The sequence below is a fragment of the Schistocerca americana genome, chromosome 4, assembly GCF_021461395.2.
Source record: "Schistocerca americana isolate TAMUIC-IGC-003095 chromosome 4, iqSchAmer2.1, whole genome shotgun sequence".
Classification (NCBI taxonomy): domain Eukaryota; kingdom Metazoa; phylum Arthropoda; class Insecta; order Orthoptera; family Acrididae; genus Schistocerca; species Schistocerca americana.
Genome location: NC_060122.1, coordinates 38,519,918 through 38,547,159, shown reverse-complemented (window position 1 = coordinate 38,547,159; position 27,242 = coordinate 38,519,918). Strand labels below are relative to the sequence as shown.

At 40.4% G+C, this 27,242-nt stretch overlaps 1 protein-coding gene across 3 annotated transcripts in view; it reads left to right on the top strand.

Moving 5' to 3' along the window:
* The window catches only part of LOC124612645 (protein nessun dorma-like), a 232,980-nt gene that overhangs the window by 163,365 nt on the left and 42,373 nt on the right, over positions 1-27,242 (top strand). For all 3 annotated transcript variants that reach the window (XM_047140948.1, XM_047140947.1, XM_047140949.1), the window contains one exon: positions 5,433-5,585. In XM_047140948.1, coding sequence (XP_046996904.1) covers positions 5,433-5,585 — 153 coding nt within the window. The remainder of the gene's footprint in view (positions 1-5,432; positions 5,586-27,242) is intronic.

Sequence of the window (27,242 nt, the reverse complement as noted above, 5' to 3'; positions counted from 1 at the left end):
ACCGGAATTGGGTGTTGATAACCATAACTAGTTGGAGAGCAAAATCCAGACAAAGTTTTGAAAAACGTGTGCCACCTGCCAGTTTCATGAAGATTTTGTCAGTCTCCAGAATGGAATAAGAGTCCACTAACAGCTGAGCTTTAATGGTAGATTGAAAATTTGACACAAATGAAGTGCCCTAGAGGGTGTGCAAATGACAACCGTTAGCATAGCCTGTTGGCCTTAGGTGACCAGTTCAGTGATACCCAGGCCCTGCAAACTGTAGTGTTCCTCCAATCCTGATCTCGGGGCAAAAGGGAGAGGCTGAGCACAACAAAATTTAGGTACGGCCGTCAGTTTGAGGGCGATGCAAAATCCTCTGCCAACCCCCAAACCTGGTGAGAACAGAGAACCAAACTGACGGCAGAGACTGTCCAGTTCCTGGAATGGAATAGAGTTGGAAACTAGATGTACCATATCTTGAAAGTGAAACCCAAAGATAGTGAGTGCATTGATACCAGAAATGTTCCCCTACATCACATGTACTGCCAGAAATGTGATTGCCCTCATGACGAGTTGATACTTGATTTCAGTCGCGAACCCTCTTCAAGGAGAAATGCGCTGGTTTTCATAATTGATGAAATGGTGATTTGTGGAGGAGAGAGTTCGTCGACGCAGACAGTGATATGTTTCCAGGTTCATGAGGGGGACAAAGGATCTGGTGTCAACCTGGAAACAGAACAGCATAATGTAAATTGTGTTAGGGGGGGACATTGAGATCACGACAATGGACTGGTGTAACACTGTGCACTTCCGGAAACTCCACGTCCGCATCTGAGGCCTAGCTGCAGAGTGAGCTGTGACAGATCATGGCACCGTGGCCTCGTTTACAGCAAATAGCACACGTGCGGGCAGCAGCGCTTTGAGTGTAAACGGAAATGGTCAGAATACGATGAGAAACTGTTGCGGAGGAAAGCAGCAATGTCCCATTGACACCCAAATGAATTAGAGGATCAAATTGAGGATGTTGGGGAATGCCACCGAAGTTGTGCCAACGAATGCACTGATGCAATGTCTGTAATATCCTCAGACTGGTCAGACTTCGAAAGCCCTAGTGTTAGCTGAAACCTCCTCAACTGTTGGAACTTCGAAATCCAATGCCTCTCCGCAGACCTCTCCGTTTGGGACACAACGAACGACGATGTCATAAATCTGGGAATCGGTATAGGTGTGTTGCCAGTGAACACACATGAAGTTACACTTCCTACTTAGCCCATGGATGCAGGCCACCCATGTGTAATAAGACAGACAAGGTTTGTTTTGCTGCCAGTGGAACTTCATAGAGGCAACCGCCATGTGGGTTTGCTTAAGATGATAAGCACTGAGCAAGTCACACATTTCAGAAAATGACAATGCTGATGGGTCTTTCGATGGGGTAGAGTTTTCAAAGCAAATGAAATGTTTCAGACACAATCCATGACAAGAAAATTTGCAGTGTTGGATCCTCCACATGAGATGCAGCAAAATGATACTGTGGACATCTCATGTATTTATCCCAGTCTTTCTTTCCTTCTTGGAACGGACAAAAAAAGTGTAACTCCTGTTGTTGTTGTTGTTGTTGTTCATGCTGTTGCTGCTGTTGAAGGAATTGAACCAACACTGGATCCATTTCATTCATGAAAATCATGCAGATTGAACTTCTTTGTCCCAAAACTGCTGCATCTACACTCCTTGTTGACAACCGCTAATACACAAAAATTAAGTCGGCTGGTTAACTAGACACCAAATAATGACAAGGTTAGAGGAACATTAACACAACTATTAACTGTCCAAATACAGAGTTCTGCACTGAGAACCATCATGGAGCTGGTCTGACTCAAGAACATTTGCATACAGTGTAGAAGATGCGAGTGGGTGAGTCCACACTGGCAGCGGCCCAATGTGTTTGTATTTGCTGTCCAGGATGCTGGCTGCAGGCGATGGTGGTGCGCTTGCTTTGCGTGGTCTCCGCTGGCACTGGATAGAAACACTGTGGTGGTGGATTGAGTGGGCACACTGCCACAGTGGCCTTAGTAAAGGAGAATGTCCAATGAAAGACAGGAACAGTAATGACTGTGGGAGAAAGGTAGAGGATGAATATAGTCTTCCAGGCTAAGGTGACATGGAGGAGGAGGAGGAGAAGGAGAAGGAGAAGAAGAAAATGAAAATGTTGTACTGGTTGCTTATCTTAAGGGGAACGGATCATTTTTATTTATGTAAATCTACTACTTGTTTATGTGAGAGAAAATGGGGATATCTGGATGTAATGCTGAAGTTGTTAGACTTCTGGGAGATTCATTAAGAGGAAGTTATTGTGGGTTTACTTCTGTTGTATGAGTACTAATAACATGTTATTGTGCCTAGTAGAGCAAGGTAAGGTGAAAGGTTCTACACATTGAATCAAGAAATCAGGGGAAAACTTGGGAGGGTGCTAGGCAACGAAAAATGAAATGGAAATTTCACTGTCAGCTGCAAGGTGATTTTTGACATGAGAATATTGTGTTGCACTTCCGTGACTGTCATGTGTGCAAAATCCAGTGACATTGTACAGTCAGAGTGGCTGCAGATGGTACTACAATTGTCCTAAAGTTGACCACAACCACACCAACATTGAGGACAGGAAGACATTGACAAAGATAAGGATGGACAGCACAGGTCTTTCTCGTGAGACCTTGATTGCATGGTACCTTAACACCTTCCATTATTTGTGATTGGTAGATACTGATTTGTAATTATTACTGGAGGAAGATATTTCGATTTTCCAACATTCTTTATATCTTTGCCATATTAGTATTCAGTGTGATTTAAAAGTAACTGTACACACTTTGTGGATGTAATGTACAGACCAAAATAAGAGTACAGTGTTAAATAAAGTTTTGTCTGAAACTGCTTTATTTGTGAGCTGTGATGCATAATGTCATTTATGGTAGACATTGCATCATAGGTCAGTACCGGTACATGCTTTTGGCATGTCGTGTTTGCCTGCATATTGACTGATGTTGCTTTGTCAGTGGTGCCCACATTTCAGTTGGGACACAAGAGAATATCTAAAAGTTGCTTAGTGGACAGGTCATGCAGAGCCAGATGCTTGGCCCGTCAGATCTCTGGGTCTTACACCCTGGTATGGTGCTGCAAGTGAGAATGCAACACGACTACAGCAACTAATTGAAAATAGCTGTGCAATTATGAAAATGAGATAAATGGAGCCTGCAACATTCCAAGAACAATAATAAGCCGAGCACGTCACTGTCTTTGTCTACGTGGACATCATATTGAACATGTATGTAGTTGAATGAACTGCGGGTCCCTTCATGTTGTTGCTTTCCGAGAAGAATTAATTGTGTGTCGTGCTTGTGATCCCTATTATACTTCATAACTCTGAAATAAAGCAATTTCAGAAAAAAACTTTATTTAATGTTTTACTTTTATTTTCATGCATACATTACACCCACAAAGTGTGTACAGTTTGAATCACCCTGCATAATTGTGTATACTTCGACTGGTTTATACTTGTTAATAACTTTTGGATGATCTGAACTTCTGGAGAGAAAAAGACCACTGTTCATTAGCCTGAATCTTAATGTCTTTTTTAAGTCCAGTTCAGCTGGTCTTTATTTACTTGAGTGAGATCCGTTTTAATACTTCACTTCAAAGTTTTAAATGTATTTATTGTGTGCACTATGAAGAATTAGTAAGGCCAGTGCGTACTGACTGCCAAAATAGCAAAAATCCATGTTCTCTGCAGGACAGGCCATCTTCCGTGGCATACTGTACACAAAAAATTTGTCTTCATTAAATCTGTAACTGACAGCACCCCCAGTTAAAACAACTGTAATCCTGCCACTTAGGAAAAAAGCCTTCCACTTAAGATTGGATTCCCACAAATGCCACATAAGCAGAGGTTAGTAGTTCATCTTCAAATAAGGTGAAGAACTTGCCAGAGAATTTTCTGGAATTCTCTTCATCTGACACACAAACAAAGCAGATAAACCTTATTGTCCATCTTACTCTGAATTACCTTTTCTTGTCACCTGAAATGATAAGTATTTTGTCTAAATATTTCTATACTCTTCTTTGTTTGATCTAGTTCACTCCCTTCATTATTCCTTCGGTCACTAATTGAGTTTTTATTCAATTGGATATATCACTGATGCAGTATCACAGAATACTTCATAACCAGAGGCAGGAAGTTTAGGCATTATAAATCATTAAAATAGGTGGGTAAAAAGGCTTTATCAGTTGATAAAATAAGCAGTAAAATGCAGTACAGAAAAACTTAACATTAGTCGTATTTATTTACTTGATTGTACTATTCGGTCAGTCAGTGAACATATTTGTGTTGACACCATGTTGTATAATATTTTTAAAGTAACTTTCAAGTTGCAAACAAAATGACATTGGTACTTGAGAGAAAAATTAAAATTTTTCTTGAAACCCTAGGTGTTATTGTGCCTTACTTGTTTATTGGTTGCACATGACAATGTCAAATGCAATCTTGAATATTCTATAGACGCCTTGAGTCTCCTGTCAAATAACCCGAGAAAATGACCCCTCAGTATCTGCAGAGGTAACTGGAGAGATGTTGACTCACATAGGGGCAGATCAGTCAGTCATCCAGATTGTCACTCCTGCAACTTTGAAAATGCTGCTGTCCCTCTTACGAATCCATGTTTGTTGGCCTCTGCACAGTAACTGCCTTTTGTTGTTGTACCTACAGTACAACTATTTGTGTCACTGAGGCAGTCAAGCTACTCCACCTGGGCAAGGTCCATGCTATATGGACGGCTTCTCGGTATGTTGTCCCATATAGTCAATATTTTCGACTTGTGATAGTGTTTTTCTTGCAACTAGAACTTACAAGGTTTTAAGTTTGCTCAGAAACATTTTACATTTGTGATTGAGGAATCTTTAATTCACTAAAATTCAGTGCTACAAAATTAAAAAATTAAATTAAAAATGTAACTCCATCCACCAACAAAAAATATTTGGGAAAAAGTTGGCAAAAAAGTAGCCCTACATAGGAAATATATCAGAGTGAAGACCTGCTTCTAGTTAATCTTTCCTGCTGAGGAACACACAGATGTTAATTCCATTGAGATGGCCTGTGTGATACTGTGGCCACGCAGTTGCAATACCTCCTACTCGGCACAGTACAGTGGCTTGAATCTCTGCTCGTATCTGTGCTCTGCTAATCAGTTTCCTTTCCACTCTTCTAATCTTGTCTCTCTTTCTTCTTTTGTGCCTGTAATATTTTATAACATATTCCTTTGTCTCCTTTCCCTTACCCCTGTTTATTTGTCTGTCTAAGGCACCTTTGTTGCTATGTTTCCACTGAGGTAACTCTGTGTGATGTGTATTCACTCCATGTCTTGTGCAATTTCTTCATTATAATTAGAATATGTTATCCATTCCAGGACTGTGTTAGCTGTGAAACAGATAAATCCAAATGTCCAGAGCAAAACGCAAGGCAAAGAAATTTTTTTAGTCTGGCGTGGAGGTTCACTATGTGATTACATTGATATTCTGTCAAAAGTAAAGGATCATGTTGACTCGGATGCTTTCCTGAAGTAAGTATGTTAGGTATAGGAAATCTGTAAGTAGAAGATGATTACTATAGTGTTCCGATTGACTTTTTTCAGTAATGTGATGGGCAGTCATCCACATTAGGAACTACATTTGAAACACAATACAACATTGTTGGGAAAACTACATTTGTCGTAGCTGACACCTCATACAGTAGGAGTCTTTTTGTTTGTCATCTTTGATCTGTATTGTAATTGTCATAGAATAAACAATTTTGAGGATCTGTCTTCCCAGCAATATGTTGCACGTGAATTTAATTCATTACTAAGTCAACGTATAACCTCTTAAAAGAATTAATGGAGTTTATTTTTTATTTACACGTCAAGTTCCGTAGGACCAAATTGAGGAACAAATCTCCAAGGTCATGGAATGTGTCAGTACATGAAATTACAACATAAAAGTAATTACAGATAAAAATAAATGTTCATGAACCTGAAAAAAGTCAGTCCATAAGTTAAGTAAACACTATCAGCAATACAATAAGAATCAGCTTAATTTTTCAAGGAACTCGTCGACAGAATAGGAGGAGTGACCCATGAGGAAACTCTTCAGTTTCGATTTGAAAGCGAGTGGATTACTGCTAAGATTTTTGAATTCAAGTGGCAACTTATTGAAAATGGATGCAGCAGTATACTGCACACCTTTTTGCACAAGAGTTAAGGAAGCCTGATCCAAATGCACGTTTGATTTCTGCCGAGTATTAACAGAGTGAAAGCTGCCTATTCTTGGGAATAAACTAATATTGGTAACAAGAAACGACAATAAGGAATATACATATTGATAGGCCAATGTCAAAATACCCAAACTCGTGAACAGACCTCGACAAGAGGTTCGTGAACTCACACCACTTATTGCCTGAACCGCCTGTTTCTGAGCCACAAATATCCTTGTAGAATGGGAAGAGTTACCACAAAATATAATACCATACGACATAAGCGAATGAAAATAAGCAAAGTAGACTAATTTTCGTGTAGAAGTATCTCTCACTTCTGATACCCTTCGAATAGTAAAAATGGCAGTATTACATCTCTGAACAAGATCCCGAACGTGGGATTTCCAAGACAGCTTGCTATCAATCCGAACAACTAGAAATTTGAACTGTTAAGTTTCACTAATCATATGCCCATTCTGTGAAATTAAAATGTCAGATTTTGTTGAATTGTGTGTTAGAAACTGTAAAAACCGAGCCTTACTGTGATTTAACATTAGTTTATTTTCTACAAGCCATGAACTGAGGTCATGTACTGCACTATTTGAAACTGAGCCAATGTTGCACACAACATCTTTTACTACCATGCTAGTGTCATCAGCAAACAGAAATATTTTAGAGTTACCTGTAATACTAGAGGGCATATCATTTATATAAATAAGGAACAGGAGTGGCCCCAACACTGATCCTTGGGGCAACCCCCACTTGACAGTATCCCACTCAGACCCCACATCACAGCTGTTATCAACATTGTGAATAATGACCTTTTGCTGCCTGTTGCTAAAGTAAGAGGTGAGGCAATTGTGAGCTACTCCCCATATTCCATAATGGTCCAACTTCTGGAGCAATATTTTGTGATAACACAATCAAATGCCTTAGTTAAATAAAAAAATACGCCAAGCATTCGAAACTTTTTGTTTAGCCCATCCAGTACCTCACAGAGAAAAGAGAATATAGCATTTTCAGTTGTTAAACGACTTCTAAAGGCGAACTGTACATTTGATAGCAAATCGTGTGATATAAAATGATCAATTATCCTTACATACATAGCCTTTTCAATAACTTTTGCAAACACTGATGGCATAGAAATAGGTCTAAAATTATCTACATTATCTCTTTCACCCTTTTTATAAAGCGGCTTTACTATTGAGTACTTTAATCGCTCAGGAAACTGACCATTCCTAAAGGAAAAATTACAAATATGGCTAAATACAGGGCTAACATGTGCATCACAGTACTTTAATATTCTGCTAGACACTCCATCATAGCCATGAGAGTCCTTAATCTTCAGTGATTTAATTATTGACTCAATCTCCGTCTTGTCTGTATCACAGAGGAGTATTTCAGACGTCAATCTCCGAGAGGCATTTGCGAAGAAATTTATTTGATTTCCTGTAGAAACTAAATTTTTATTTAATTCACCAGCAATGCTCAGAAAATGATTGTTAAATACTTACATATATCTGATTTATCAGTAACAGAAATATTACTGCGAACTTACTTTATATTGTCGACCTTGTGCTGCTGACCAGACACTTCCTACACAACTGACCATATGGTTTTAATTTTATGCTGTGAATTAGCTATTCTATTTGCATACCACATACTCTTTGCCTTCTTAATAACATTTTTAAGCACCTTACAATACTGTTTGTAATGGGCCACTGTAGTGTGATTGTGACTACTTCTAACATTTTGATATAATTCCCGCTTTATTCTACATGATATCCCTATCCCACTAGTCAGCCACCCGGGCTGCCCATTAATGCTAGTATCCTGTTTAGAATGTTCTAACGAAAAGCAACTCTCAAAGAGCATGAGAAATGTGTTAAGGAAAGCATTGTATTTATCATCTATGTTATCGGCACTATAAAGATCCTACCACTCTTCTTCCTTGACAAGTTTAAAAAAATACTCTATTGCTCTTGAATTAACTTTCTATGTTGTTTGTAATTAAATATGACATTGGTTTGAGTACAAAAGCCTTTTAGTTTTAAAATTTGTGTATCATGGTCTGAAAGGCCATTCACAATTTTACTAACAGAATGCCCATCTAGTAATGAAAAATGAATAAACATATTGTCTATGGCTGTGCTACTGCTCCCCTGCACCTTAGTTGGAAAAAACGCAGTTGATGTTCAATAGGTTACAGCTGCAGGAAGAGATCTGTGAAGTTTCCACATTTATAAAGTACCGTCTGTTCAGAAACTGATAATGATTTATCACTAGTATCCGTGCAGCGTAAATTGTTGTTGTTTTACTCTCATGAGTTACCGTATTTCATATACGTTCTGAGTTACCGTATTTCATATACGTTCATTGTGATGGTTTGTTGAAAAAAATTCAAGATACTTGCTGAACTGGCGGAATGTATCTAAGAGGGATTTGGGTTGACAGTCAGTGTTCAGTTTTCAGAAGTTTATTGGTATGGCGAACAACAACAACAACTACAACAACAACTGGAAATTTACTGTTTTAGCCAAAACATGAAGAATTATGGAACACAGTTGATAAAGATGAGACCAATGTACAGCAAAAATTATCTTAAATATGTTTAACTGTAAATTCAAACAATGGAATATAACAATATTATGAAAAGTGAAGTAGCTACTCACCATATAGTGGACACACACACACACACACACACACACACACACACACACACACACACACACACACACACACACACACAACTGCAGTCTCAGACAGCTAATACCACACTGCTAGCAGCAGCATCAGTGCATGATGGTACTGGCGAGTGGGTGGGGATAAGGTGGAGGCTGGGGTGGGGAGGAGGAGGGATAGTAGGGTAGCGGTGGTGGACTGTGACATCATGCAGGTTAGTGGAGGGCAGGGGAGGGAACAGGAAAAGGGCTGGATGGGTGAGGACAGGAGGACAGTGACTAATGAGAGTTGAGGCCAGGAGGGTTATGGGGATGTAGTATTTATTGCAGGGAAAGTTCCCACCCATGCAGTTCAGGAAAGCTGGTATTGGTGGGAAGGATCCATAGGGCACAGACTGTGAAGAAGTCATTGAAATGGAGTTTGTCATGTTTGGCCTGGTTCAGCAACAGAGTGATCCACTTGTTTCTTGGCCACAGTTTGTCGGTGCCCATTCATGTGCACAGACAGCTTGTTGGTTGTCATGCCCACATAGAATTCAGCACAGTCGTTGCAGTTCAGCATGTAGATTACGTGACTGGTTTCACTGGTAGCCCTGCCTTTGATTGGATGGGTGATGTTTGTGACCAAAGTGGAGTAGGTGGTGGTGGGAGGATGTATGGGACAGGCCTTGCATCTAGGTCTGTCACAGAGGTATGAGCCATGAGTTAAGGGGTTGGGAGCAGGGGTTGTGTAGGGGTGAACGAGTATATTGAGTAAGTTCGGTGGACTGCGGAATACCATTGTGGGAGGAGTGGAAAGGATAGTGGGCAAGATATTTTTCATTTCAGGGCATGACGAGATGTGGTTGAAACCCTGGCAGAAAATGTAATTCAGTTGCTCCATTCCTACGTGGGACCGAGTTACGAGGGGAATGCTCCTCTGTGGCCAGATGGTGGGATTTTGGGAGGTGATGGGAGACAAGAAAGATAAGGCATGGGGGATTTCTTTTGGTGCATAGTTGGGAGGATGATTACGGTCTGTGAAGGCTTCAGTGAGGCCCTTGGTATATATTTCGAGGTACTGCTCATCACTGCAGATGAGATGACCGTGGGTGGCTATCTGTATGGAAGGGGCTTCTTGGTATGGAATGGGAGGCAGCTGTCGAAGCGGAGATACTGATATAGCCAATTTTGAGATGGAGGTCAACCTCTAGGAAGGTGGTGTGTTGGGTTGATTAGGACCAGGTGAAGCAAAGGGGGGAGAAGTTGTTGAGATTCTGGAGGAATGTGGGTAGGGTGTCCTCACCCTCGATCCAGAACACAAAGATGTCATCAGTGTATCTGAACCAGGTGAGGTGTTTAGGTTGTTGGTGTGGAATCAGTCGAGCGTTGGGAAAGGTACTGTTCAATAGTGTAAAGTCCTCGGGCATTAGGGATGTCAGTGTAAAGGAAGGTGGCATCAATAGTGATGAGCAGGACACTGTGTGGTGAAGGTAGAGGAACTGTGGATAGTCAATAGAGAAGATGGTTGGTATCTTTTATACAGGAGGGTACGTTCTGGGTAATAGGTTGAAGGTGACTTCACGCCAACTTTAGTGAGTTTTTGCCTTTCGCTTTCATCGACTTCCTCAGATTTCATCTTGTTTCCACCTGTTGCATATGTTTCATCCTTCTCGTGACTTTTCACACATATTGTGGTGTATTTTTGCGATTTTTTTCGGATGTAATTCTATGTTACTTATGTAATTTTTCACATTTTTCCACCACCGTGGATCCTTGCTCCTTCCATTTGTGTCAGTACAGACATGTACCCATATCCTTAGCCAGAACCAAGTCCCACATGCTGTTCCTAGGTTGTTGCTTAGCTCATGGATTCCTCCCAAATAACCTTACCATCAAACCACCAGTCTCCGGCCTCCACTCCTTCTTCCACAATGACCTCCAACTCTTCAGATTCCTCCAATTGTTAGACCTCACCAACATAATCCTGCAAAACCATCAACCAAGACCAAACCTCCTTCCAGTACCTCCTTTCCATCTGCAAAATTCTCCTGCTATGCAATCCTGAATTCCTGGAACCCCCCACCCCCAGGAACTAGAACAACATTCACGTCACCTCAAAAAGCTGTTCTCATTGCTCACTTCATACTCCCATCTTGGAGTACTACTGTCCACCACCTCTACAATGACCTCCAAACCTACCCCATGTCGCCTCATAGCTGACAAACCTTGTCTCACAGACTTACTACATTTACCTCACCCTCCAAAACTTCTTCCCACCACTACATAGAATCCAGAACCTAAACGTACCCATAACACAGTCATGAACTTTTCCTCCAGAAGCTTTGGCCCCACAAAAATATTTGTCCTTTCCAAAGGCCTCACTTTTGTCCCACTCCCAAATTCAATCATGTAGAACTCATTAAAGACCTTCTCTCCTTCTCCTGGTCCCTACAGTGGAAACACATTTTGGCCACCAACACTACCAATCAGACTCAACCAAAGACCAATGTTGAAACCTGCCTAACTTAGTTAACTCCTCCATTCTACTATGACCCACCCCAGTGTACCCCAAATCACCTCCTGTTAATCTTTCAGAATTTCTTATCCTCAAACTTTGCCTCAGAATCATTCTCCAAATCCCTCAACATGTAAACTAACCTTACATCCAGAGTAAGAACCACAGTCCACTATCTAAAAACTGATCCTGACCTTATAATTCTACATGCAGACAAAGGCTCGACCATTGTTGTTTTGAACCACAACGATTACCTGGTAGCAGGACTCTACCAGCTGACAGATACTTCCACCTACAAACCTTACCACAGTGACAACATTCCAGAAATCCAGCAGGATCTCCTGTCACTCCTCAAATCCTTAGGCCCATCCCAGAACCTCTCCCCAGAGTCCATCTCTCTGGTCACCCCTACCACTCCTCGTACTCCTACCTTCTATATGCTTCCTAATGTCCATAAACCCAATCACCCAGGATGCCCCATTGTGGCCAATTACTGTGCCCGCACTGAGAGAATCTCTGCTCTCACCGAGCAACACCTTCAACCTATTACCTGGACCCTACCGTATTATATAAATGATACCAACCATTTCCTCCATCGATTCTCCACAGTTCTTGTCCATGTACCACATAGTGCCCTACTCGTCGCTATAGATGCCATCTCACTTTACATGAACATCCCTAAAGGCTGCTGTCCGGCCACAAAGGAAACCTACACAAGATACTTGACCACCCCTACACAATCCCAGCTCTCAACCCCTTACCTCATTGCGCACACCCCTGTAATAGACCTACATGCAAGACCTGTCCCATACATCCTTCCAGCACCACCTACTCCTGTCAGGTCACAAAAATCACCTGTCCCATCAAAGGCCTGTGGTTCGTGATCTACAAGCTGAACTGCAGCCACTGTGTTGCATTATATGTGGGCATGACAATCAACAAGCTATCTGTCCGCAAGAATGGTCACTGACAAACTGTGGCCAAGAAACAAGTGGACTACCCTGTTGCTGAGCACACTGCAAACATGACATCCTTCATTTCAATGACTGCTTCACAGCCTGTGTTGTATGGATCCTTCCCACCACCACAAGCTTTTCTGAATTTCGCTGGGGGGAACTTTCCCTGCAGTAGCCCCTACATTCCCGTAACCCTCCTGGTCTCAAGCTTCGTTAGTGATTTTTTTCACCCGTCAAACCCTTCCATGTTCCCATCCCAGCACTACACAGCCCTCATTCCACCATCATACCCAGTCTTTTTATTTTTCTCCTTTTCCACAACCCTCCCCCCTCTTTTCCTTCGTCTAACCTGCAGCACCTCACTGTCTGCCACCCTGTACTGGTTGTTACATTACTGGTTTCTTAAATTAATGAAGAATTGAAACTTCCTGGCAGATTAAAACTGTGTGCCCGACCGAGACTCGAACACGGGACCTTTGCCTTTCGCGGGCATGTGCTCATTCTGGGAACTGAAGAATTGTTTGTAGAACCTTGTGCGGTATAGTGTGGGTGGACAGCACTCCGGTCCAGTTGTTCAGTGGTGTTCGTCTGGACCCTTGCTCACGTCAGAATCCCAGGAAATGAACTTGCTGACAGCCTGGCCAAAGAGGCTACACGGAAACCACTTCTGGAGATGGGAATCCTAATAACTAACGTGCATTCGTTATTACGCCACAAGATTTTTCAACTTTGGGAGACGGAATGGCAAAATCTCAGTACACACAACAAACTGCGAGCCATTAAGGGGACCACAAATGTGTGGAAGTCCTCAATGAGGGCCTCTCGCAGGGACTCCTTGGTTCTCTGCCAGCTCCGCGTTGGCCGTGCCTGGGCGACCCACTGCTACCTCCTGCGCCATGAAGATCCACCTTAGTGTCGGTGCGGCGCCCGGTTGACAGTGGCCCATATTCTTCTGCTCTGTCCTTCTTTGGTTGCCGGACTCGTTATCATTGACTTTAGCAGACAATGCGTCATCGACTGATTTGGTTTTACATTTCATCCGTGAGGGTGGGTTTTATCATTCGACCTGAGTTTTAGCATATGTCCTTTGTCCGTCTGTGTCTTCCACCTTGTGCTAGGGTGGAGGTTTTAATGTGTTGCAGTGTAGCTGGTTTTTCCTTTTTATTTTCGTGGTTGGCCAGCCACCGTAATCTTCTTCCGTGTTTTACTCTCTTCTAACTGTTTTTTGCATCTCTGTTGTTTTCTTGTCCTCTTTTGTTTCTTTTAGTGTTCGTTGCATTTCCTTCGTTCTTGTGGTCTTTCCTTTCTTTCCGTTTGGTGTTATATGTCTTGTCTGTTTTATTCTCACACTTTTGGCATTGTTTTATCAGGAACAAGGGACTGATGACCTCATTATTTCGTCCCTTTGCCTCTCTTTTAAACCAATCAACAGCAGTCTCACCACGTGCTATTGGTTACCATTCAATAAGCTATTTGAATGGGTATAATAAGTCCAGTCCCAGCACAATTTCAGCACGAATTTGTTAGTAGTTGCTGAAAGATTACATACCCAATAACAGCAGATCTCGTTTGACTAGGGGGTTTCATCGTTTTCTTTGTCTGCAAAATGATCATTCCATATTTTATAAGAATTACAGTCTGTTTAATTGAATGAGCAAGATTTCCAAAATTATGAGATTTGTTATTCTCAAATTGTCAGGTTGGGTGACTTGTATTGTCTCCTAGCATCATCATTAAAATAACATCCCTCATTTATTAAGTTTACATATTTTTCAAATCTTTATATATTGTACAGTTACTTAAACAAGCACATCAGAATCATGAAATCTAATGGTGTAAAAGAATTAAGTGACAATCAGTCTAGATGCAAAATCACTTTGCATGATATATGTTACACAGCTTAATATGGTGATTGTAATTTGTTCCTGTGACTGTATCTCACAACATTTCGTCTTTCCAGTAAAATTCTTTCCAGAGAAAGGCATGTTTGTAGGCTCAGTTTGTTCTTTTCTCAATATACGGCTTCAAAAAAACATGTTGTAGTGCTAGTTCCCATCTGTGGACTTCTGAGAAACTGATGTGTGGGGGAAGAATCCAGATGGCACGTGTAGTGAAACAAGCACCGAGGTCATGACTGTCATGTTACACAGCATGCTCTGCAACAGTATATTGTGTGTTGCCTGTATACACCCTCTGCCTATGCCCATTCATCCTGATTGACAACTGTGTGGTAGTCATGCTTATTTAAAAGGCGTAACCACTGTTTGGTCTGTATACACCCTCTGCTTATGCCCATTCATCCTGACTGATAACGGGATGGTAGTCATGCCGATGTAAAAGGCGTAACCACTGTTTCGCTTGTCCCCAACAATCAGTCTTTCCTTCTCGTCCCATCTGGTAAGTCTCCCGTGACGTGGAGTTCTGTGTAACTTTTCTGATTTGTACCCCTTTCCCTAAGCCTCCTCAGTCCTTTTCCTTTACCCCTCTTCCTTTCCCTTCAATTCTTCTGCTAGCAGAAGAAGCCAGTGGGTCCAAAATCTTGTATAACTAAAAACCTTTTGTGTGTGTGTTCCCGTGCTGCCGCTTGGTGAGTAGATTTTTTATCAATCCATTTACATTATATGGATGTTTGGATTGATTACAGTACTAGGACTGACCCTGCTTATTGTATATTAGATGCTAGCCTGATTACATAAATGATAAACAATAGTGGACGTAAGATAGTGTTATGAAACTCCTTAAATGAGTTTTTCCCTCCTCAGAGTAATCTCCTCTGTTTGCATTGGCTGAATTACCACGTGCAACTTTCTCAGCATTCTTTTGGTTAGATACGACATTATCCATCAATTCACTATACTATCAGTCCTGTAAAACATCAGTTTATTTAGGAGAATATTATGATCCATGCTGTCAGATATCTTAAATAGGTCACATAATATACCACCCAGTGCTATTTTGTTACTTGATGCTTATATAATTTTGTTAGTGAACATGTAAGTGGCAGTTTCAGTTGGGCAACACTTCTGAGATCCAAACAGTTACTCATTGTAGACTCTACTGTTTTTTGGGTGGGATGCCATTCTAAAATGCATCACCTTCTAAAAGACTTTGGAAAGTGATGTCAGTAGAGAGAATGGCTGGTAGTTATTGACATTTCTCCTGTAACCATTTCGTATTTTATTGTAGAGATGTTTAACAATGGCATATTTCAATTCCTATGGGAAAAATGTCCTGGCTTAGTAATGTAGAATTAGTACATCAAATCCAGATGAGCTTTTAGTTTTGAGAGACTATTAATTGTCTTAATGTCAAAAGGAGAGGTTGGTGAGGCATTCACGTAACTGTATTTTATGTGAGTTGCTTTTCCAGCAGACAGCCTTGATTTTTCTCCTAAACTGTATGTTCCTGTGTTTACAACAATGTAAGGGATAGATTCCTAATCACCATAAAGATGACCCGTTGAGTGCAGGGGGTACTCTGTAAAGACTGTCACACATGCAGCTATCGGCCAAAGCCTTCCTCAGCAAAGAAAATATACACACATTTCAACAAGCAAGCACACCTTACACACACTTTGCCACCACCATCGGCAACTCTGACCAATAGCTTTAGCTGATAGCAGCGTGTGTAACAGTCCTTTCACTGTGCCTGTCTGCACTCAGTGTGTCATCTTTACAAAATGAGTAGCAATCTGCCCTATTCTTTACACTGCTGTAATTTCAACCTGTAGTTTCTATTATTTGTTCCTGTTTCCCACTGTATTTAAGATACAATTGTTGAAGACATCTGCTATCTGTGACTTATCATTTTTCATTTAAGTCTGTAGTGATGTTATCGTGTTCTGTGTCCTGTTGTATTGTCTGTTATGTAGGAGTTAATTAGTTATTTTCATGTTCCACAAATCATTTGCATAATTAATTGTGATGTTGTTGGACAAGTCATTTTTAATTCACATTACACATTCACATTTAATCAAGTGGTTAAGAGGTTTTGAGATTCCTTTTAAGCACACTTTAGTAACTGCACTTGGCATCAACTAAAAGACTTGCAATATGGCAGGAACAAGACTTTTGGTCAGATGAATACAAGGTTATAAAAACAAAATCAAATAGGGGTAATGCAGGATTAGGTTTAATAATGAATAAAAAAATAGGAGTGCGGGTAAGCTACTAAAAACAGCATAGTGAACACATTATTGTGGCCAAGGTAGACATTAAGCCCACACCTACTACAGTAGTACAAGTTTGTATGTCAACTAGCTCTGCAGATGATGAAGACATTGATGAAATGTATGATGGGATAAAAGAAATTATTCAGGTAGTGAAGGGAGACGAAAATTTAACAGTCATGGGTGACTGGAATTCGACAGTAGGAAAAGGAAGAGAAGGAAACGTAGTAGGTGAATATGGATTGGGGCTAAGAAATAAAAGAGGAACCTGCCTGGTAAAATTTTGCACAGAGCATAACTTAATCATAGCTAACACTTGGTTCAAGAATCATAAAAGAATGTTGTATACATGGAAGAAACCTGGAGATACTAGAAGGTTTCAGATAGGTTATATAACGGTAAGACAGAGATTTAGGAACCAGATTTCAAATTTTAAGACATTTCCAGGGCAGATGTGGACTCTGACCACAATCTATTGCTAGTGAACTATAGATTAAAACTGGATAAACTGCAAAAATTTTAAGGAGATGGGACCTGGACAAACTGAAAGAACCAGAGGTTGTACAGAGTTTCAGGGAGAGCATAAGGGAGCAATTGACAGGAATGGGGCAAAGAAATACAGTAGAAGAAGAATGGGTAGATTTGAGGAATGAAATAGTGAAGGCAGCAGAGGATCAAGTAGGTAAAATGACGAGGGCTAGTAGAAATCCTTGGGTAAACGAAGAGATACTGAATTTAATTGATGAAAGGAGAAAATACAAAAATGCAGTAAGTGAAGCAGGCTAAAAGGAATACAAACGTCTCAAAAATGAGATCGACAGGAAGTGCAAAATGGCTAAGCAGGGATGGCTAGAGGACAAATGTAAGGATGTAGAGGCTTATCTCACAAGGGGTAAGGTAGATACTGCCTACAGGAAAATTAAAGAGACCTTTAGAGAAAAGAGAACGACTTGCATGAATATCAAGAGCTCAGATGGAAACCCAGTTCTAAGCAAAGAAGGGAAAGCAGAAAGGTGGAAGGAGTATGTAGAGGGTCTATACAAGGGCGATGTTCTTGAGGACAATATTACGGAAATGGAAGAGGAGGTAGATGAAGATGAAATGGGAGATATGATACTGCGTGAAGAGTTTGACAGAGCACCGAAAGACCTAAGTCGAAACAAGGCCCCCGGAGTAGACAACATTCCATTAGAACTACTGACAGCCTTGGGAGAGCCAGTCCTGACAAAACTCTACCATCTGGTGAGCAAGATGTATGAGACAGGCGAAATTCCCTCAGACTTAAAGAAGAATATAATAATTCCAATCCCAAAGAAAGCAAGTGTTGACAGATGTGAAAATTACTGAACTATCAGTTTAATAAGTCACAGCTGCAAAATACTAACGCGAATTATTTACAGACGAATTGAAAAACTGGTAGAAGCCGACCTCGGGGAAGATCAGTTTGGGTTCCGTAGAAATGTTGGAACACGTGAGGCAATACTGACCTTACGACTTATCTTAGAAGGAAGATTAAGGAAAGGCAAACCTACGTTTCTAGCATTTGTAGACTTAGAGAAATCTTTTGACAATGTTGACTGGAATACTCTCTTTCAAATTCTGAAGGTGGCAGGGGTAAAATACAGGGAGCGAAAGGCTATTTACAATTTGTACAGAAACCAGATGGCAGTTGTAAGAGTCGAGGGACATGAAAGGGAAGCAGTGGTTGAGAAGGGAGTGAGACAGGGTTGTAGCCTCTCCCCGATGTTATTCAATCTGTATATTGAGCAAGCAGTGAATGAAACAAAAGAAAAATTAGGAGAAGGTATTAGAATCCATGGAGAAGAAATAAAAACTTTGAGGTTCGCCGATGACACTGTAATTCTGTCAGAGACAGCAAAGGACTTGGAAGAGCAGTTGAACGGAATGGACAGTGTCTTGAAAGGAGGATATAAGATGAACATCGACAAAAGCAAAATGAGGATAATGGAATGTAGTCTAATTAAGTCGGGTATTAGATTAGGAAATGAGCTACTTAAAGTAGTAAAGGAGTTTTGCTATTTGGGGAGCAAAATAACTGATGATGGTCTAAGTAGAGAGGATATAAAATGTAGACTGGCAATGGCAAGGAAAGTGTTTCTGAAGAAGAGAAATTTGTTAACATCGAGTATAGATTTCAGTGTCAGGAAGTCGTTTCTGAAAGTATTTGTATGGAGTGTAGCCATGTATGGAAGTGAAACGTGGACGATAAATTGTTTAGACAAGAAGGGAATAGAAGCTTTCGAAATGTGGTGCTACAGAAGAATGTTGAAGATTAGATGGGTAGATCACATAACTTATGAGGAGGTATTGAATAGAATTGGGGAGGAGTTTGTGGCACAACTTGACTAGAAGAAGGGATCGGTTGGTACTGGAGGGCAGCGTGGAGGGTAATAATCGTAGAGGGAGACCAAGAGGTGAATACACTAAGCAGATTCAGAAGGATGTAGGCTGCAGTAGGTGCTGGGAGATGAAGAAGCTTGCACGGGATAGAGTAGCATGGACAGCTACATCAAACCAGTCTCAGGACTGAAGACCACAACAACAACAACAACAACAACAATGTGGCAGCCGAACTCTGAAGGGGATATCCTGGCCAATAAATGCCATATGATTATTCCAGTAACTGCACTGGGCATGCCATCTCATCTGCATGAAAATTTTTACTTTAACATATATATCACCTTGCATACTTCCTACTCACCCATCTCCACAAATTCAGACTCTGTACAATGAGTGATCTGAGACGTGGTTTTGGTCTGTGGATCTAGGACATGACTTAGATGGTCAATAAAAGTTATCTCATTGTTAAAAGTTTTTCACAGTTTCACAATCATGTCACATGTTGAATGGTCCTGTGTTCATCTTCTTGGGAATTTGTATGGTATTTGTCAATCAGCTCACAGAATGCTTTGTTTATATTATCAGACTGCGGTATTGGTTCACTACTAAACTGCTTCATACGATTAAAAGTTTTCTTTGCTCTATTGTATTTTTCCTTAAAGTCTGCAGAGTAGTATTAATTCCTGGACTGTATGTTGAATAGACAGATTAGGTGACATAGGAGGGGGAGTGTTCCTTGCAATTGACAAAAATCTTGTCTCTATTGAGCTTGAATTTGAGTGTGATAGTATCTGGTAGCATATAACAGGTCTAAGTGGAATCAAGTTAATTGTTGAATGTCTTGACTGGCCATCCAATCCTGCTACACACAACAGTCCTAGAGTCATTTAAGGAAAGTCTGTGGTGAGGGGTTGAAAATACCCAGATCATGCAATATTATATGGAAGCGAATTGTACCTACCAAGTATAGACTGGGACATCTATGGGTTCATCGCAGGGGTACAGACAGACAGTGTTGTGAGGTACTTTTGAACACAGTTTTCCGAAAACTGCCTTGAGCTGTACATTTGTAGCATAAGAATGTATGTTTGGAGCACAGCATTGTATGATAATGAAACATGTATTGTGGGTAAGCCAGAAAAAAAGAGAATCAAAGCATTTGAGACAGGATGGTAGGACATATGTTAAGCCATCACAAAATAACTTCCATGGTACTAGAGGGAGCTCTAGAGGGTAAAAACTATAAAGGAAAACAGAGATTGGAATACATCCAGCAAATAATCAAGGGTGTAGGTTGCAAGTGCTACTCTGAGATGTGGCGGGCCAAATCAACCAATTGGAAGGCTGGTGACAAAAAACCATTGACAGGCGTGACATCATCGATGGCATCAGTAGAGATATAGGGATTAGTGACCATGATGTCATCATAGTGAACATGGTTACTAAGACTATGAGAGAATTTCTGCTAGAAAGAGCAGATACCCAGTTGTTAGTATCCCACTTAGACAATGAATTGACATCATTTGGTTCCAGTATGATGGATGTAGAGGAATTATGGACAAAGTTGACACAGACTGTAAATTGTGCTGTGGAGAAGTGTGTGCCATGTAAGCTAGAGATGGGCAAAACTTTTCTTTTCAGAGATCAGATCAGACCTGGTTTTTCACTGGAATGAACTAGCTGTTATTCATGACTCAGCACTCACCATTCACTCACAAAAGTAACTAAAAGGAAGGTACATTGCCCTTTTAAGTCAGGTCTCTAAATCTGTTGTTGTTGTTGTGGTCTTCAGTACTGAGACTGGTTTGATGCAGCTCTCCATGCTACTCTATCCTGTGCAAGCTTCTTCATCTCCCAGTAACTACTGCAACCTACATCCTTCTGAATCTGCTTAGTGTATTCATCTCTTGGTCTCCCTCTACGATTTTTACCCTCCACGCTGCCCTCCAATACTAAATTGGTGATCCCTTGATGCCTCAGAACATGTCCTACCAACCGATCCCTTCTTCTAGTCAAGTTGTGCCACAAATTTCTCTTCTCCCCAATCCTATTCAATACCTCCTCATTAGTTATGTGATCTACCCATCTAATCTTCAGCACTCTTCTGTAGCACCACATTTCAAAAGCTTCTATTCTCTTCATGTCCAAACTATTTATCGTCCATGTTTCACTTCCATACATGGCTACACTCCATACAAATACTTTCAGAAAAGACTTCCTGACACTTAAATCAATACTCGATGTTAACAAATCTGTATTTTTATACAGATTTTAATACAGATAATTTTAATAATCTCTAAATCTATATTTTTATCTAATTTGGTTCTACTGTGAAAGAACATTTAAAAAGGAGTAATAATTTTGTGTTATGTCCCTAGTAATTTTCAGATACAAAAGTTTTAATTTTATCTGCTGTAAAAATTATAAATATTACAACAAAATCTTAAATATTTTTGATCAAGTAGAAAAATTTTAAGAATGAAGACTGATTCTTGCTATATTTTAATCCTATTATTGTAAAAAAAAAATCAATATAAAAATTATTACAACTGTTTGAAGCGTACCTGCAATCATCATTTAGTCAGTATTACCATATATGTTCGCATAAAGGAAAAATTAATCAATATTGTCATTCATAAATAAAATTTTACCCTTTTTAGTTGACGTGAGTCTCTTTCTTTTCTTAGTACACATTTGCCCTGCTTTTGAAAATACAGGGTGGAGGAAAATTGTGTCACAAAATTTTAACCCTGGATAGTTGATGCCAGTAGCAACTAAAATTACTAATGTTGTGTAGGTCGATAATGCACAATTTTTACACTATGGAAGCTTGACGCCACACACTCCAATGGCCGCGGGATGCCCCTGTTGCCGAATGCTCTGGACAAAGCATGACCGCGAATGCTTTGCCTTCCGTAGATTGTGATGTATCCAAGGTGGCCCGCATGCTTTGTGGTAGCGCGCCAACTTTCCATTCTGGGGGCCTTGGGGAGAACCTGCTGGGGTCTCGACACATCCATTGTAGTTTCATGATAAGACGTACTCTGAACAAACCCATCAACAGCTGTTAGTTCATGTTTGTAAAGTCTCTTACAAATTGTGTTGGCTCTGAGAAAAGGACTTTTTTTGTAGATAGGACATTGTTTACTTAAAGCAGGTGCTCGAACTGGCAACCCTCTGATGCAACACAAGCTTGGTAACGTTGAACGGTGTTCTGCCGAACTCTTTCAAAGATTCCTGTCATTGTCCTGATGTGATCGGCAGCATGTTGAATGCCATTCATTAATTCTTATTCATTTCTAGGTGGTTCACGTCTGGATGGGTGAACTAGAACCTTGAGAAATCCCTACAGGAAAAAGTCCGGTGGCGTGAGGTCTGGTGATTGTGGGAGCCATGTCCTACAGGCATCTCTGCCAATTACCCATCCGTCGAAGAGTTCACTTAAATATCTGCACACAGCACGACTGTTATGTGCGGACGCTTTATCATGCCGCAACCACATGCGTAGCTGTGTGTCCAGGGGAACATCTTCCAGTATGCCGGGTAGGGTGTCTTGCAAAAAGTTAAAGTAATTTGTCTTGGTGAGTCGAGGAGGTAGACAGACAGGCCCAATCAGATGGTCACCCCCAATGCCTGCTCAAATGTTGAGTGAAAATTGTTCCTGGTGTCCATGGATGTACGTAATGCGAGGATTTCCGCTTGCCCAGTAATGAACGTTTTGAGTGTTGTAGAGGCCATCCCGATGGAAGGTGCACTTGTCGATAAACAACACAATGGTGGAGAAGTCGAGATCTCGTGCAACACATTGCAGAAACCACCGGCAAAACACTAAATTGTGTTCATAGTCCGCCACAGGATTTAGATCTTGGACAGGGTGGAAACTAAATGGATGCTGGCCATCATCCCTCAAAATCACCCAGACTAACCAATGAGTGACCCCCATGTCATGTCCAACTGCTCGAGTACTTGTTGTAGGTGTTTCCTTGAACCACTCGGGAATAGTCTTTTCAAATGCAGCATCCCGTCGTGTTCTAGGTCTTCCAGCATCACCGTGATATCTTGCTGATGAACCTAATTTGCTGTAAACGTTTGTGGCTGTGGGTGGAGTCTTGCTGGGTAACGTTCCTCATACAACCATCGAGTTTCATGCACATTACTGTCAGCTAGTCCATAAACAAAAACCATAGCTCGTTCTTCTTCAAACGAATACTGTGCCACCACGCTTACTGTACGACTAAATTGCAGGTAACATGTGTGCTCTGAAGAGAAGCTTACATGTGAACGCCTCTGATGTGAGGTGGAGACAAACAGCAAGACCTATTCAACACATGTGCTTATCATGTTGGATCAGTGATGGGGCGAGGGACATTTGTATGTGTGAACTGCAACCATAGCGCTGCCTGTCAACCGACGAATGGCGACGGGACAATCCCATGGCCAATTGGAGCGCATGGCACCAAGTTTCTGTAGTTTAAAAATTGTATGTTGTTGACCTACAAAACGTCAGTAATTTTGGTTCCTACTGACTTCAGTTATCCAGGTTTAAAATTTCATGACACAATTTTTCTCCAACCTGTATTCGTTCATAGGCCACTGATGTTGCTGTGATACATAATACTTTTAGAACCAACTGATACAGTGCAGGTCACTGCAATTTTCTTGTTTCCAGTGGTTTAAGGAATTGCTTGTTTCTAGGCAAATATCCCTCCACTCAACATTTGTTCAGTTTGACAATTGATGTACTTTCTGGGGTGTGACTTGCTTGAAGCTATTAGTTCCATAGAACTCCCCCCACATTGAAGAAGTTTCATATGTTACAGTGGTAACTGGTTAAGAAATGAGATCTATTTTGAACAACCAATGCTTTTATTTCTTCAGTAGCCTTCATGTTGCAGTCCTGAAATCTTTTGTCATCTGAAAATCCTTGGTTGGATTGGGGTCCAGTAATGTTACCTGACTAATGAGTTCGTAGCTGGAGATAGTCCCGAACCACTCTGCTAACCCTTTAAGAAAATTAACGAATGACTGTTTCTTGAAGACATTCTTTATTTTTGTCTTTAAAAGAGTTTAGTTGCCATTCCATTAATCTTGATGATATTTTCATTTTTTTTCTCTGAGGACACTTCTTTGGTTACCTTATTGAAAACTTTGAAAATCTTTAAAGCCTGTTGCATTATCTGCCAGTCTGTACCTTTTAAGTTTAAGGTGATCAATTTTCCTCATAAAATAGCGAGGCAAGAAATTATGGGGGTCTTCATTTACAGTAAATCTTCGCAACATTTTGTAAGTAGAGGTCCATGTGGTTGGGACATCTTATTTCAATTTGTCAGCCTTTTTTTTTAAGCAAAGGATCTCTCCTTAAGAAAGATAACAACTCGTTTAACACCGTCAACGGTTTTCTGTATAGACTTCTGAGTTGTATGTTGCGCAGTGAGCTTTAAAGAATGTGCTAAGCGTTGAACATGTGGAAGTTTCAGAAGCATGGAAGTTAATTTCATATTTGACGCATTTTCTGTTATTGTGGAAGTGATTTTAAATTTTTATTGTACTGGGATAACAGACTTCATCCAGTTTGGGATGTTTTCTGCAGTGTGTTTGTCTCAGGTCTGATGATGAGCCAGAAGCCATGGCAATTTTCTGCTGACAGTAGTGGCATTTTCCGTTTTCTTCCCTTTTGGTGAAGTGGCACCAAACATTACTTATAATTCTTCTAGACGAAGGCAACGTGGGCGACATATTGTTACACAGCACTGAAAATACACTGGTAAAATTAAAATATTTGCTATTAACACAGCCCTTTTAAATTGTAAAAGCTTAGCAAGAACAAATATGCATGTAACACATTCTATAAGCAGAAGTTATAGATTAGGATATACAACATTGTGACCTACGAAACCTAGATCTACAAGCGTGAAGTTTGTATCATATACAATAAGGTCTAAAATAGTCATAGTGGTTGCCTGATAATATGCAAGGACTTTTCTGCTGAGGATAAAAATTTGAGTAATGTGATATCCGAATTTGGATTACATAGTGCATGAACAGGAGATGGCAGGATAATGGTGCTGATAAAGGCTGGAAAAAAGCAGTGCAAATGAACTCTAAAGCCTGTGCTTTAGGAGCTACAAACTTGTATACTTATGCATCCACTATGTCTACCAGTGTGTCTGTCTTGTTACTGTAGAACATAGTTGGCCATCACTTTCAACTTATTTCAGTGAACTTAACCACATATTTCATAATACCAATATCCATGTCTTTCTTCTTATGAATATTAACACCTGGCTCAAGCCAAACTTTCTCTCCAGTTCCCTAAATATTGACTCCACCGTCCTAAGACACCATAAAAGTAATGGGTGAGCAGATGGAGTAGTGGCATACAAACACTTTGACTTTTTACCAACTGTGCTACTAACTTCCAATGGTAATGAAGACAAACAAGTCAAATATATGTTCATAAACTTCAAATCCAATAAGAAAATTTGCCTAATGTGCATTCCCTACAGACCTCCAAAAGTAGTAGGTATAGCCTGTTTCAAAACTGATCTTTCAAACGTCGAATCAATGTAAAAGCGTACAAATAATGCTAGGAACACTAACATAAATATTCTGATTCTTCACTGTGAAATTCAAGTGTGTAAATTCTTCTTCAAATGAAACAATATTTCAACTTGCATCTACCCATAGTGCAGCCTATAGTCAGGCCCCCTACACATATATTTGCCACAAGATCCGCAAGTAAAGAAATTTGTAACTGGGATATCAGCTCACATCATCATATTCATTACTTACTCTCTAAAATATACAAGGAATAAACTCTGCCAACTTTCAGAGACTTTAAGTGTATCAGTGTACCTGAACTTGCAGTGGAGGCACAAGAGATAATTTGGGAGATGATTTCCATACCATTACTGGATGTGAAAGAACAGCTTCTTGGATTTGCTACCAAACTAACTCTATTACACAATGAAATGCTCCCCAAGACCAAACACCTGAAGGGAAAACCTGCACCTTGGCTGGTGGAAGAGTTGAAATGGTTCACAAATCTTGAAGACACTGCACACCGGACTTACAAACGGCCTCCTACCCTTGAAAATACAATTGATTACAAGCAGAAAACGAACAAAGTCAGTCAGTCTGAGAGAAATGATAACTTAAGATGTGCCAATACATTAATCTAAAACATAAACACCAGATGCTCTATGCAAAGCTTGTGGGATCTAGGGAAGAGAAGGCAAAGTAAAAGCTGCAGCTGATCCTATTTTCCCAACCAAGGAACTAAACCAGTACATGACTTTAGCGGTGAACTCCATTGAACCGCAAACAAAACATAGATTTGCTGATTATGTCATGGAGCTAAATGATTCTTTCTTGAGCTCACAATGCTGTCGAAAAATCCTTCAGCTCAGCATTTACTGTATACAGCAGCATCGCAGTCCAAATGATCAAGCTTATTGTTGACCTACTACTGCTCATTATAATTACTGCTCCATAGAACTTGAAGCTCTTGCCTGGACAACACAGCAGGAACAATTGTTCCCATCAGAATATAAACACTAGAGATGTGATTCCTTAGAAGAGTAGCTGGGTACATTCTGTCTGACGGGGGAGTGAATGTAGACATCAGAAAACAACTGAGAGTGAAAAACTTCAACTGGAAGAATTATGTCCTGAAAGTGGCAGCGACAGATTAGGTTAAATGAATAAACAAAAAATTAAACATAATATATAGGCTGCCCCAGGGTGAATGATCAATATTCAGGGATATGAGAGGAACGATCTTCTGGAGCAGAAGACTTCATGTGGACATATGCACTATTGTGAATGGTTTCGGAGATAGAACGTATTTAATGTACATTGTTACTTATTTTCTTTATTTTTCAGTACACTGTCATTGTTTACAATGTACCATAGTAGCGTAGACAAAGTCAAGACTAGTAATTTGATATAGGACACGTGGTCTATCAAGTGGGGGAAACTACCACAAACTGGCTTACCTGCACCTCAACGCAAGTACGTTGCACGAGATTTTCCATATTCTCTCGCTCTTTTCACGCAACCTGTAAATCCTCAGGAAAAAGTTAATTAGACCTTTTTAAGGGAAATTTAATTTAGTCCTGCGACAAGTTTTTACTAGAGACAGCGGATTTCATGTTATTCAGGAAGAACATACAAAAGTAACTTTACATAAGTTCCTTCTCAGAAACCATTTGGAATAGGGCACATGTCCATATTTAGTTTTTTGCTTTTAATTATCATTCCTGTCATATCTCTGAATACTGACCATTTCTCCTGAGACAGCCTTTATGCATGGACTATCATACAC